Here is a 14,143-nt window from a genome sequence, read left to right as displayed (position 1 = left end):
GGCAGTTGCTAGCATTGCTACAGAATGAACTTCCCTATAACAGTATAAACATGCTTTAAAAAAGAAAATGAGGAATGGAGTAAGCAGTACTAGCATAGTGACGATCCCAAGAGTACATCTGTCAATGGGGAGGTGGCTCTGTGCCCCAAATACTCCAGTGATTCATGCATGGTCTTAGCCTGGTCATAACTTAGCTTGGTCATATGGAGCAGACCTTTTTACTTCCGCAAATTCAATATTCTGCAATTCCCAGACATTCTAAAAGTTGTTTTAAAATACAAGTACTGCCTGCATTTATAAATAAATGTCTAATACATTCAGCCTTAACTTCAAAGTGTGGATATCTAGCATCTGCAACAAATCAGTTGGATCTCAACCACAAGTGTGTGTAGAGATAATCTGCTAGAGATCAAGTGTTTAAAAGTTATTTGTAAGTCCTTTATAATACAAACTAGCCCTTATAAATTTGCAGAAAAATATCTTGGAAGATGTTGTCCTAATTTGTAACTACAATCTTAGGAGTAACTTTGATTGTAAGAATTCGGGGTAAAATGAGCAGTGATCTGCTGTGTAAACAGGAAGCAGTTGGCTTGAATTCTTGCACCAATTTGGCATCTAGATTGTTGACTACCTACTGTTAACAAAACCTTAACCCTAATATTAACTGGCCCTGAAGAGTGGAATACAAGTAGGACTTTAAAATTACCTTTAATTGTAGAATAGATTAACATACCATGCATTATTTAACTCTTGTGTAATATTTTAAATGTGATTCTGCTGAAGAAACTCCAATTAAAAGCCTATGCTCAGTCAACTACAGACAATCCATAATTTTATAGATTGATTGAAGCTACCTTTTGCTCAGGTTGGATAGTGCTAGACATATTTGCCGTAATTCTCCAGTATGTCATGTTGGCTGACATTTCTTGCTAGCACTATTTTAGTGCTTGTTTTTTGAGCATTTAACACAATGTGATTAGCAGCTTCTCTTCACAACATGGGACAAGCTAGATATGACAATCTCTTGTTCAGATGCAATATTGGGTAAATCAGTTTGCAAACTGTGCCATACATATTGCTCGTGCTGGAGGAAGCACATAGTTTTGGCTAAGTTTGAGCTTGAATATAGTCTATGTTGGAAACAATTTTTGCACTGTTTTGAGATATCTTCTTAGTTTATGAAACTTACATTGGTTCTATATCATGTACATTCTATATCAGGGGTAGTCAAACTGCGGCCCTCCAGATGTCCATGAACTACAACTCTCATGGGAGTTGTAGTTCATGGACATTTGAAAGGCCGCAGTTTGACTACCCCTGTTCTATATTGATGGCAAAGGTATAACTGTGGCAAGCATAGTCCTGCTTTGATTAGTCCTGTTATTTCAGATACATTGTGGCCAGAATACAGGCTGCTATCATCACAGTGGTGTGCAACAGCAGAAACACATTTTTGTTGAGTTGTGCAAGGGAATCCTTGCTGCTGCGCAAACCCCTGTAACCGGTGTGACAATGAACAAATTATGAGCTCTATTATTTCTGTAGGTAAACTGAGCTCTATACCTGCTGTAGCATTCGCTAGCAGGGGCTCCTGGGAATTGTAGTCCATGGACATCTGGAGGGCCGCAGTTTGACTACCCCTGGTTAAAGCCATCCTGTTTTCACTCTTAATATAAATGTTTTGCTGACTCGATAACCTAGAGCAGTGGTTTCCAAACTTTTTTGGGCTGCCACACTCTTGGCTGCCAGTCCGCATCCCTAATGCCCCACAAACATGTATGAACACACACCTCTTTCCTGGTGTTGGGCCTACTGCTAATTCAAAACACATTATATTGCATACATTTATTTTTTGTTATTGTGCTGTAGCCATGTTTTAGTCTGGAAAAAACATACAGGTTTTTTGTTTGTAAAAGTAGTTTGTAAAAGCCACTCTGGGTCCTTATTGGGGAGGAAGACAGATGGGGAGATGCAAGTGATGGAAAATCCCATAGCCAGGAGCAAGCAGAAGGAGGCTTTTCCAGCTTCCTAAAGATGGAGAATTTTGGAGAAGGGTTGCCAGTCTTGAGTTAAGAGGAGGGGGAAGGAGCTCAGCAGAAACATGATTCCATCCAGCCCATCTTCTGAAGCTGTTTTTTTTTTGGTCAGGAAGCTAAGCAGGGTTGTTCTTGAGACCACCAAGGAAGTCCAGGGTCTCTGCCATGCAGAGGCAGGCAATGGCAAAGCCCCCTTGGAACATCGCTCACTAGGAAAATGCATCCACAGTAGGAAGAATCAGACTGCTGCCCCCCTATTGCTCAAAAACTACTCACTGCCCCCCCTACTGCCCCAAATTTCTCACTGCCACCCTGAATCCTACCACCCCCCGGGGGGGAGCACATACCATCCACATCGGGAACCGCTAACTTAGTATTTGCACTTTCATATAGCTGCTAGTGGCTGAAGTAAATTACTATTTCAGCTTGTCTTTGTGTTACAGATGTACCTGTACATTGTGTGGTTGTAACAAGCTGCAAGTTCAAGTTGTTAATTGTTCAAGTTGTTAATTGTTTGTCAAAGGCTTTCACAGCCAGAGTCAACTGGTGGTTGTGGGTTTTCCGGACTGTGAGGCCGTGGTCTGGTTGTTTTACTCCCTGACATTTTGCCAGTAACGGTGGCTGGCATCTTCAGAGGGTAGGAGCTGGCAATATGGGAGTCTCTCTGTGCCAAAGTGGCTTTAATCCAAGGGGCACTTTGACACAGAGAGATTCCCATCTTGCTGTGTCCTACTTCTGAAGATGCCAGCCACAGTTACTGGTGAAACAACAGGGATTAAAACTGCCAGACCAGAGCTTCACAGCCTGGTAAACCCACAACAACCAGTTAATTGTTTCTTTCACAGTTGGTTGATTAGTAGGATCATACAGGAAGCATGCTGATTACATCACTGTCCACTGCTTGTGGCATGTGTTGTGTTGTTTGGACATAATACTATGGCAAGTTCCAGAGAGATAGGATGCTGCTTGTTCGTAATTGCTGGTTGTCATTTACAGGGTGCTGTAAATACATACTTGCCACTATCACTGCTGTGGCACTAGATTTTAAATGGTTTACGTATTCTAAACGGCATGCCTTTGCCATAAGAATTTGCTGCATGTGTCGATGCTATCGTAACCTTAGCTTTTAGCAGAAAAGTTGGAACTATGTAAAATAATTTTGGCAGTTGATAGTGTGCAGCTCTTCTACAAATGTGTTAGTGCCAAGGCAAATTGACTAGGCTTACCAGAAGTGTTTACAATCTTTCAAACTTCTGTGGTGATTCCTTAAACATAAATGAAGCAGCTTTATGAGTTAGAATATTGGTCTGTCAAGGTTACTATCATCTCCCCCATGGCTTGACAAAACCATAGTACTTAAATATTTCATTTGGGAGCCTAATATTTTCTGTAGTTATTTTATTGTAGCATCTCTTGGGCACCCCCAGGCACACACAAGATTTACTCAGCACGTCAAGCAGAATGTTTTGTTGTATGACATAGAACACATTTGCATTAAATACTTGTCATTGCTTATTTTTATGTTAACTTTATACAATTTAGTAATTATGGATTAATTCATTTTTTAACCAGTTACTTTCTCTATTGACTCCAATATTCATTTTAATGGAACTTGTAAAAACAAGGAAATCATGAGTTATTGGGGGGAAAGTATGTTAGGGTTGGAGGCTAGCTTTTTGTTGTGATTACAACTAGGGTTACCCCTGTATTTATTTATATGCTACAATACTTTTGTCATAGCTATAAAAAGATTGAAAGAATTTAGGCCAGGTTTTGAAATAGCAGTTGCTAGAAAATATGGCCATGAAAATACAAAAGCCTGAGGGCTGAAAAATGAGTTTGGCTCCTAAATGCTTTTATTGGCTACAAAGCCAAGTAAAATTTTTCATAGCCATGTCCCTCTAAGCTATCTGGTATAGGTATTTTACATCACCTTTTTGATGGTCTGTTCTACTGGAGATATTGGGGATTGAACCTGTGACCTTTTGACATCAAAGAATATGGCCCTTCCTTCCAGGGAGCTTAGATATTGTCTTGTGTTTATAAAGTGGATTATAGATTCATCTTGCTCAATATTCTGTTTTGTTTTCTAATTGCTACTGGTTCTTCAACATTTTAACAGAACTGTCTTCCCTCACTACTACTTCTACATGTAGAGTTGATGTAAATCTAGGGAATTTTTAATTTAGAAGTTTTGTTATTACTTAAGTTTCCTAAATAAAAAATGAATTGTGATTTGTTGTTAAAAATAGGATGTCCAGAAATGATGTGGTGTTGAATCAGTGAAAGCTTTCATTGATTTTAGAGCTGCTATACTGGACTTCCTGTCTTCCAAAATATGCTTCCCAAACATTTTCACCTTTGTTTCTACTGCCAATCCCTCCTTTCTGGCATTCCTCTTCAACTTCCTCCTTGTCCAAATGTATTCCACGCCCAGTCTTCTGTTCATCGGACTTCCTTGAAATTTTACATTGGGGGGGGGAGAAAGCTGGAAGAGTGTTAGAGATGAAGGCCGCTATTTGCTTCTCACCTCTATCATTGAAAAAAATATTTTGTTAATCATAGAGTTAAGGGCCATACAGGCCATCTTGTCCAATGACAGATCAGTTTAAAATGCATCCAAGATAAGTATCTGGATAAGATACTATGTATCTAGAGATACAAATCCACAGCTTGATAACTACAGAATTAAACATTTCTCATAGTATCTTCTAGACTGAGTGATTAGTCCATTTGAGTAGATAAGTAACCTATGAGAAGTTTCCTTGAACCCGCTTAAGATTGGCTCTTTATTCACAAACTGTTGGAACTAATTTACAAAATGTTCTCTAAATTATGGATAGATTGCTGCATAGTATAGAATTGGAATTCATAATCTGTGTTCTAAGATGAGGTATATTTGTAATTTATCTAAATTGAAACTTATCTTTTTGATTGTTCTTTTCTCAAAAAGAATTTTATAAGAAATCTGATTTAAATTAAAATGATAGTTTTTTTAAATTGAGTTTAAAAACTGAGTAGACTGGCTCATAAAAGGTGCACAATAAGTTGCTTTGATATTTTGTGATACTAATGCATTGTTTATTTTTCTATAACATGACCTCAACTAAGGTCATAGTGTGCAGCTGTGGTAGACTTTTGCAGGTATTTTCTAGTCAGAATCAGCACCAGAAAATGCTGCTGCTGTTAAGTTACATTATTTCTCCGGTTGTCCTTTTGTCATACCATTGCCCCCCCCCCCCATTTGAACAAGGCACAGGGGACAGAGGTACTAATAGTGTCATTTACATTCCTGCTTCATCACCATTTTGTTAACCAGCTAGAAAGGCCCCTGAGTTGCAGAAATTTACTTCCAAAGCAAATAGTGTGTTTTGAACTGTATGCCCCAGAATAGGAAGGAGCGAAGTGTTCATCTTCCTCCCTCTCTGTGGGGACATAATGTCAGTTGCCTGCTTGGTGCAGTCTTGCTTGTAAATGGCTATACAAAAATGGAACATAAAACTGTACTATATTACTTTGCAGGTGCCATGTTTCAGAACAGAGTGAGAACACTGGGAAAAAACAGCTGAAGATATAGCAAAAATTGAGACATACGCTAACTGGAAAAAATTAACCTGTCTCTGAGGTGACTAAAGGGGAATAATGGTGATTTTGCGCCGGGCTCGGCCGCCTGCTTCCGCCCCAACCAGCAATGAATCTTGACTCGCTCTCGCTGGCCTTGTCTCAAATCAGCTACCTGGTGGACAATTTAACCAAGAAAAACTACCGAGCCAGCCAGCAGGAAATACAACATGTAAGTACAAAATGTAACAGTGGATGAGGTATCCCCAGCTCATTTTGTATCATTTGTGTTCTTGCCTCACACCTGCTTAACTTGATCTCCAGCGTGACACTTTCCAGGCTTTCTGTAATTTGGAAGTTGATGGTTTTGTCCAGTTAATGTATTGTGTAAGGCAGCTCCTTGTGCAGCTTCTTGTCTAATTTATCTCACTAGTTTAGTTGACTTCCCGGATGTATTTATGAAAAAGATCAGCCTTGTGGACTTCTAGATCATCACTGACTTGTCAGCAGATTGCTCCTAGGGTTTAGTAGGAAGGCGCAAGTCTGCATCCTTGTTGAAACTAAACAGATCTGAATCGGAATGGGGCACCCCCCTCAAACACCCTTGAATGCCATGATAGAAGAAATGTAATAAATGTAATGTAATAAAATCAGTAAATTGGGCTGAAAAGCGTTGTATTGCCTGCTCTTATTTCCTTGCCCATTAAAAGTCTGTATAGTTAAGAATATTTAATAAAGATAATTTGAGAAGTCTTTATGGGTATTTTTAGGAAATCCTAATTTTCTGTCAAGATTGTGGTTTTGTGCTTTTTGTACAGAAGCATTTTCTATATCTTGCCTCTTAGAATGTTTGACAGTTAACAAAAATAACTTGAATTATAACATCTCATTCAAACCCAGCATCCAGTTAGTAAGAGTAAACAATATACAGAGGGGAGGGGGGAGCTCAGCATCAAAACAAATGCCTGAACAAACAAATATTTTAACCAGGTGCTTGAAGTTCTGCAGGCTAAGTGCCTGGTGGATAGCTGTGAGCAGTTGTGATGCCGTTATAGAGAAGGTTCTGTCCATAGCTACCAGCCTTCTAACTTGAGACAATGGGGACATGGGTAGGATCTGTGAAGATTGTACCTTATGTAGATTTATATAGATAACGATAGTAGTCCTCTACCTAGAATGTGGAAACTTTTAAACAGGACAACCTGCACTGTGCCCAGATGCATGTAAGCAGCCCAATGCCATTTGCTTATGACTAAATAAATAAATCTTTATTCTTCTGTCTTGCCCTTCTGGGTAGCTCATTCGTTCTGGTCTGTCCCTCTTGGGCAAGAAAGAACAATTCTGCTCCATCCTCTATAGGGCACCCTTTTAAATACTTGAAGATGATTATCAGATCCCCTTCTTGCTGTTCTGTTTGGCTTCAACCATATGCCTAGTGGAACAGCTCTGACTTGCAGGCCCTGCAGAACTGGAGAAGGTCCTGGCCCTTGTTGAAGCCAATCTCACTTCTTTTGAGCCAGGTCTGACTACCTCACAGCTCTTTGAGGGGGGGCATAGTGGAGTTGGGTGATGTTTCTCCTATGCCAAGCAACACAGAAAAAGGCAGTTGGAATTACTAATTGAAACTTGTGAACAGCTCCAAAGTCAACTCCGGGTACAGCATGTTACAGTAGTGTGTTCTGGATGTGGCAGAAACATGGGTAACTGTAGACAGATTGTACCCAGGAGAAGCTGCAACAGGCACACTTCCAGTATTAGGGCACAGCAATCTGCACCACTGAGGCAATCTATGCCTCTCTTTGTTTGCATGTATATAAAAGTACCCCCAAGTTTCAGTTTTCATTTTTAAAATTTTTACTTCATTTACACCCAAGCTACTCCTTGCCTGTTTTATCCTCCGAACAGGCCTGTGAGGCAAGTTGAGCTGAGAGTTGTTTGACTGACCCAAGCTCACAAAGTGGAATTTAAACCTGGGTCTTCCAGATTGTAGTCTGACACTCTACCTCAGAGGTGTTGAGTTGATTTGTTATGAGGACTGGATCTGTCATAAAGATGATGTTGTTGGGCCGGGTGTGCCATAAAATGTAACGCCAGGTAACATAAATATAAGCTTTATAAGTGACACAAGGAAACAATTATTCAAAATTCAAATATGCTTAAAACATTAAAGCTTTTACAATAGTCCTTTAATGTAGCTCCCTGATGCCCTCCCTCCCACTTTCATTGCCCATTACTTGTTAGCACTGAGACAGTACAGGAGCATCCTGTACATTCAGAACTTCTTCTGTCTCACATGATACAAAATAGAAATGGGGTCTGGTACCACTAGCATATTGATGACAGCCCAGTTCAGATTTCTAGATGACTTCTTGGAACAGTTTCATTTGGATGCTAATTTCAAAAGGACATCGTGGGACCATGATTTTATCCTCTATGCATAAAAGAATTTTAAATGTTTTCAGTCTTCTAACGGGCATGGAGGAAATTATTATGAGAATATTTCTTGTAAAAATACTGCAGCAAGTTAACTTTTGGATTGCATTTTCTGCCCACTGTGGGTTAAGTTTGGGAACCATTACCAACAGACATCTCCATGAAATCTTCTTTGAAGAGAAGCTTTAAGTGAACAGCTAGCATGGTGCACTCAAGTGAAAATTGCTTCTTGCTGAGTGAAAAGCAGCCCAAGGGAAAATGAAATAAGTAGCAATATAGGCACATCTTTAGTACCGCAGAACTCCTTTGCCAGTGGTCAAACTATGGAGCTATTTGGATAGCTGTGCACTGTTGCAGCACAACCCTCTTGTGACAATTCAGAAACTTATTACTCAATAAGCTATCAGGTGCATCTGATACCGAAATATGTGTAGGGTGTTCTTGTTAAGGGTTTAAATCAGGGGTAGTCAACCTGTGGTCCTCCAGATGTTCATGTACAATTCCCATGAGCCCCTGCCAGCAAACACTGGCAGGGGCTCATGGGAATTTTAGTCCATGGACATCTGGAGGGACCACAGGTTGACAATCCCTGGTTTAAATCACTGATTTAGACCACACTTTCCCTGGATTGTCATGGGAATGCTCATGGGAGTTCCTGAAGTGATTATTCTTCTTGGAATCTGAACTATAGGAAAGAGCATAAGGTGTGCTTATGCATTCGATTTTATTTAAATAAATGAATAGCTGCATTTCACTTTTTTCCCTGAAGGGATTGCAGCATTGTTCTTCTCTCTTCCACTTTATTTTCACAACAGCAGCCTGTGAGATAGAGTATCTGTCCCAGTGTCACCAAGCAAGCTTTGCATAGCAGAGTGGAGATTTGAACCTGGGCCTTTTAGATCCTACTTTGATTCTCTTAACTATTACGTCATGCTGGCTGTTGCCCTGCCCCACCCAAAGTAATAATCAGTACATGAAGTGAGGGCTGGCATCAGTATTGCTTTTACTCAATTATGCCTGCTGGCTGTTGACTGTACTTTGCTCTCTGATGGCACACAGTGTTGGAAGATAGTGGAAATCAGTCCTGAGCTCCTGAAGATCATCTGTATTGCTTTTCCCCCAATGGAGTATAGACCAAGCACAAGTGTTATGGCTGTCAGACTAAGTTTTAATCCCATAACTCTGCCTGTTTTTGGGTTTTCTTGACAGCAACAACCAAGGACTGTACTTGACTTTAGTGTACCTGAAACAGCTCATTTTATCCAAGATGCTTGTTGAAATGCCACATCAGTAGTGGTAGCCATCCACCCTCAGGCTGCCTTGATTTTCCCAGCATTGTCAGCAGCTGGGCTTTATGGTCTGGTCCAGGACGCTTTGGTTTGTCTGCCTCAGGAAGCACAGAGCCCAGCTGTGCTCCCCAAAGTTGTTGCCAGAATGATAGCAGTCATGAGTGGATATGAACTGCTTGTTCATTCCAGAGCTGGATAGAATTATTGGATGCTGCATCTCTATTAGGAAGGGGACAGAGGACTTATTTGATGTAGGTAGTTTTATGGCTTTCTCCTTGGCTCCATCCTTTCACACTGTGATCGGTCACTGCCACTGTATGAATATCCCTCGCCTTTTGTTTTGGTGAAATAAAGAGCTTACTACATACTGCTCAGAATCCAAAAATTGTTTTCTGCAAGCCTCTTGCTTCTGTTAGCCTCACTGCTGCTGTTCTCCCCATGTTTGTTCTTCAAAGACAGAACTCAGTTTGCTATTCTCAGATCGTTGTGTGGCTTACTGCTGAGATGGCCTTTGTTAACAGGGCATTTAAGCATTAAATCATGTGCTCCTGATTACAGATATGGAACTTGGCTTGCTTGTATGTTGTTCAATACCAAACATTTTTGACATGCACTCCTGTAAGCATTCTCCCTGTGTGGTTGGGCAACAGGTTAAATATTCTGCTTTATGTTCCTGCAAACTTGATTAACACAACATATCCTAAAAGGGGCTTTTTCAAGACTTAACAACAAAGTATGCCATTTTTTATTTTGCATGAATCTGTTTTATACTGAATCAGACCATCGTTCCAACAAAGTCAGTACTGTCTACTCACGCTGACAGCGGCTCTCCAGAGTTTAAGGTGAAGGCCTTTCACATCACCTACAAAGTGGCATATTATTTGACAGCCAGGCATATCCAAACCATGTCACAGAGCAGCTGCCCCGCAAATCAAGCACACAGGGTCGAACGACGATAAGGGGAAGCTGCTTTGGATTTCATAGCTAGGCTTCTAAAACAGGAAGTTGAGCATTTCAGTATTGATCATTTTGTTGACAATTGTTGTAAGATTAGGTCAAGAAGCAAAATACCTGGAATTGTCTTTTCAGTGCACTCCGTGGGCAATTGTTTGGCCTTGACTCTAGCCGTTCCATACTGATCATATAGCCTTCTGATGAGTTCTGGAAAACTTTTAGTCATGCAAAGGGAATTATTTCAGGGAATAAATTGACTTGTATGATGGTAGTGCTGTTGCATGCTTTAAACTGTTAACATATGGCATGAAATAAACAGAAGGATACAGAGATATAACAATAATCAAGAAATACAATCTGTGTACTTGTGGTTAAGCAACAGTAATATATTGAAATGAATTGGGGGAAATTGGAGAAAAGTTGTCAGCTTGATATTCTTTATTACAAATTCAAATTCTTTATATTCCAACATACATTTCCATCATGTATTGTATATGACCAGTTGCTGGTTTTCAGCTTCACTTCATTATTTTCACTTCAATATATTATTGTTGTATAGCTGTTAGTACACTGATTGTATTTCTTAACATATGACATGAACCAGATATTTCCAGCGGATGCTTAATGCTAAAATGTGTACATGGCAATGCAAAAGTTATACTCACAATCAAAATGTTTTCATATTTGTTAGATGGGGATAAGGATTTTGTTATTGTAAGTTCAGCAATGAATATTTAAAAACAAATCTAGGCACAGTGTCTTGCTTTATACTGCATGATTAACTTGGAATTCTTGTCTTAATTGCACTGGCATAGGTGGATAACTGGCATTCTGACTCAGGCACATTATATTTTTAAGCCCTATCATTAAGTGGCCTGCCCTTTTAATTTCTACTGGCAGGTCAAAGTTGACGTGTATTTCGTTTCCATGTAAATCAGCTTGCATTATAGCATTATAGCATTATAGCATACTAAACTGGGGAAATTCCTGCGGTGGATTAAGTATTAATGTGTAGTAGCAAAAAACTTATGAAAAATTGTCCAGCAGATGTACTAACACAAATGCTTTTGCCTGCATCATTAGATGCATGCTTTCCCTTATCAGCTTGGGAAAGCTCACCTGCACTTTGAATTGTCAAATTACAAATAAGAAAATGCTTGAGTTTTGCTACTGAAAAAGGAAATAAATAGTTTAAAAAGTTTATTTGAAGGACCTTTTCTGTTCCTACTCTGCGGCATCAAATGCTACCTGTTAAAACACTCCAAATCCATATGGTCATTCCTCTTACCCACTCCATTTCAAAGATGGGTATTCCTTGGGGAGGGGATGTCAAAAGGGGCTGTGTACCTTCCAGACTGCTGCCTTCACCATGGAAGCTCAGGCTTTGTGGGATAATTGACCTCTTAGTTGAACTGGGAGTTACTAGTCAGTCAAGGTAGACTAAGTATTATTATGTTGGAAGTCAGGGTATAGGGGATGACACTATTTTTGTCACTGCCTTACTTTCCCTTCTGTCTTTTCAAGCTGGCATGAATCTCAGGTGACATAGCTGATGTGCCATTGATTGATTGACTGCTGGTCCCAGCCATGCTGGCTTGGGGCAATTTACAGATATTTGTGCTGCAGTTCATAATCTCTTCCTTGTATGTGCATGGTGTGGGGGTTGAAAGTTCATTCATAGTAAGAGCTGTAGCTGAGAAATGAATGGTTTCATTATTTTATAGGGTTGTGTGAATGTGTATTAGGGGTGTTCATTTGGTATACCAGAGCCAAAAAAAAACCTTATCAGTATTTTCTGGCTATTCTTTCAGCTGGATTGGGGCTGAATTTCAGCTATCTGAAATGTATGCGGTCGAAAAAACCTAAAATAATCAGGATGACCTAATAGTCAAATTTAAAGGGCATTTAAATGGATTGTGGTTCCTTTAAATGCATTCAGAGTGAACTTGCTGGTTGCAGAAGGTGCTTAAAGGGAAAGTGAGCCCTTTAAATGCCTTTAACACTCACTCGCGGCTTGCAAAAAGCTGTTGAAAGGGTCTGCATTCCCTTTAAATGCCGTCCCCTCCTTCCATTGAAAGCAATGGAGAATTGGGTCACCTTGTTTGGGGGCCCATAGAATTGGATCCCCTGATCCAGTCTTTTTTGAAACTCTGGGGCTTTTTGAGGAGGGGCACCAGCAGCTATGTTGCACATTTGGTACCCCTACTTTTATGAAGTACTCCCAGATTGATTCTGCATTATACCCTATGGGGACCATTGACTATAATGTTCCCCATAGGGCATAATGGAGCCAGAAGCATTCAAGATTCCTTAATATATTGGATAATACTGATGTTTTTTGTGTTCAATATACTTGAACCTGGAAAATACCATTTTGGGGAGAGGATTGTATAACTGGTAGTGTGCATGATTTTTGTTTTGTTTTGTTATAACTAGGCAGATATTGAGAAGCAGAATGTGCAAGAGCTTGTCTGAATATGATTGATTTGAAACTTTCTTGGCATCTGAAGATAGAGGAGCAATCACTACTTCAAACTGTCATGTACATTTAATGAGGAGAAAAATTAGCGCGAAGAGTGCATTGGATATATTGAAAGAACTTCCTAGTATCAGACCAGAATTTCATTGTGACCCACTGATCTCCCCATAATGCTGATCCTTAGGGGACAGGGGCAAATTAGAGCTATTCAGCAGAGAGTGGCTTGGCAAACATAGCCCCTCTTGCCTGTAGTGGAAGTTATCAGGATCCAGCCCAATGGCTTTTATGAGCACGGAACCTCTGTCCTGATTTCATGCAACAGAAAGGATTTGCAGCAAAGTCAGTATCTAACTTGGTGAAACATAGGCATCTTGTCCACAATAGCTTCTGTCTTGAGTATTTCATTAGCAGCAGTAGCCAAAGTAGGCTTGCAAGGCTTGCTGTCTAGGGTGTTGTAAACAGCTTGAGAAACACTTCAGTTGTACAGGCCATGGCTATTTGATGTTTAGGTGCTGTTGAAGTACAAATGCATGGATGACTTCCTTGTTTGTGAAGCAGACCAACTTGTGAGCTGTCCCTGAAATTACATGGTTTGGAACTCACTGTTTTCCCTTCCTCAACTGCATTAATACACAGACTCTTGTCAGTTTTAAATATTCTGGTGCTTCCCTGTATTAATATTAGCTTTTCCTTCTCCCCAGATTGTGAATCGGCACGGCCCCGAGGCAGACAGGCATTTACTACGCTGTCTATTCTCGCACGTGGATTTTAGTGGCGATGGTAAAAGTAGCGGCAAAGATTTCCACCAGGTAAATTCTGTGCTTGAAGAATTGCTGGCTGTTTTAACATGTCAATTTTTCCTCCAGTAGTGTGATGTCCAAGTTTGCTCAAGATGCAAAATAGTGCATTTCCAGATACCAGCTACAAATTTCATCGGTACCTGAGGAACCGCTTCCCTACCTATGCCCCCAAAAGAGCTGTGCGCTCGACCAGGGCCAGAGCATTCTCTGTTCTGGACCCCGCCTGGTGGAACGAGCTCCTGGAGGAGATCAGGGCCCTGACGGAGCTTAAACAGTTCCACTGGGCCTGCAAAAAGGAGTTCTTCCGCCAGACATTTGGTTGAGACCAGGCATAACCAACAGCGACTGAAGGGCCCCTACTCCCCCCTCCCTCTCAGAACTCCACCAGAGTGCTCTGGACCTGTTTGCACTGTTGCACTGTTGCATTGTTTATACTGTTATATTGTTATACTGTTATATTGTTACAACTATTAGTTATTAATATTGTAAAGTTATTCATATGTTGTAGACTGTTTCATGTATTGTTCTTATGTTCTATGTAAACCGCCCTAAGTTTCTGGGGAGGGCGGTATATAAATATAATAAATAAAT

At 40.3% G+C, this 14,143-nt stretch overlaps 1 protein-coding gene across 7 annotated transcripts in view; it reads left to right on the top strand.

Annotated features, from left to right (window-relative positions):
• The window catches only part of CNOT1 (CCR4-NOT transcription complex subunit 1), a 76,231-nt gene that overhangs the window by 1,718 nt on the left and 60,370 nt on the right, over window positions 1-14,143 (top strand). For all 7 annotated transcript variants that reach the window (XM_077310244.1, XM_077310249.1, XM_077310245.1 and 4 more), the window contains exons 2-3: window positions 5,559-5,829; window positions 13,454-13,561. In XM_077310244.1, coding sequence (XP_077166359.1) covers window positions 5,728-5,829; window positions 13,454-13,561 — 210 coding nt within the window. In that variant the 5' untranslated portion in view covers window positions 5,559-5,727. The remainder of the gene's footprint in view (window positions 1-5,558; window positions 5,830-13,453; window positions 13,562-14,143) is intronic.

The sequence above is a fragment of the Paroedura picta genome, chromosome 14 (assembly GCF_049243985.1).
Source record: "Paroedura picta isolate Pp20150507F chromosome 14, Ppicta_v3.0, whole genome shotgun sequence".
NCBI classification, from domain to species: domain Eukaryota; kingdom Metazoa; phylum Chordata; class Lepidosauria; order Squamata; family Gekkonidae; genus Paroedura; species Paroedura picta.
This window is presented reverse-complemented; position numbering and strand designations above follow the sequence as displayed.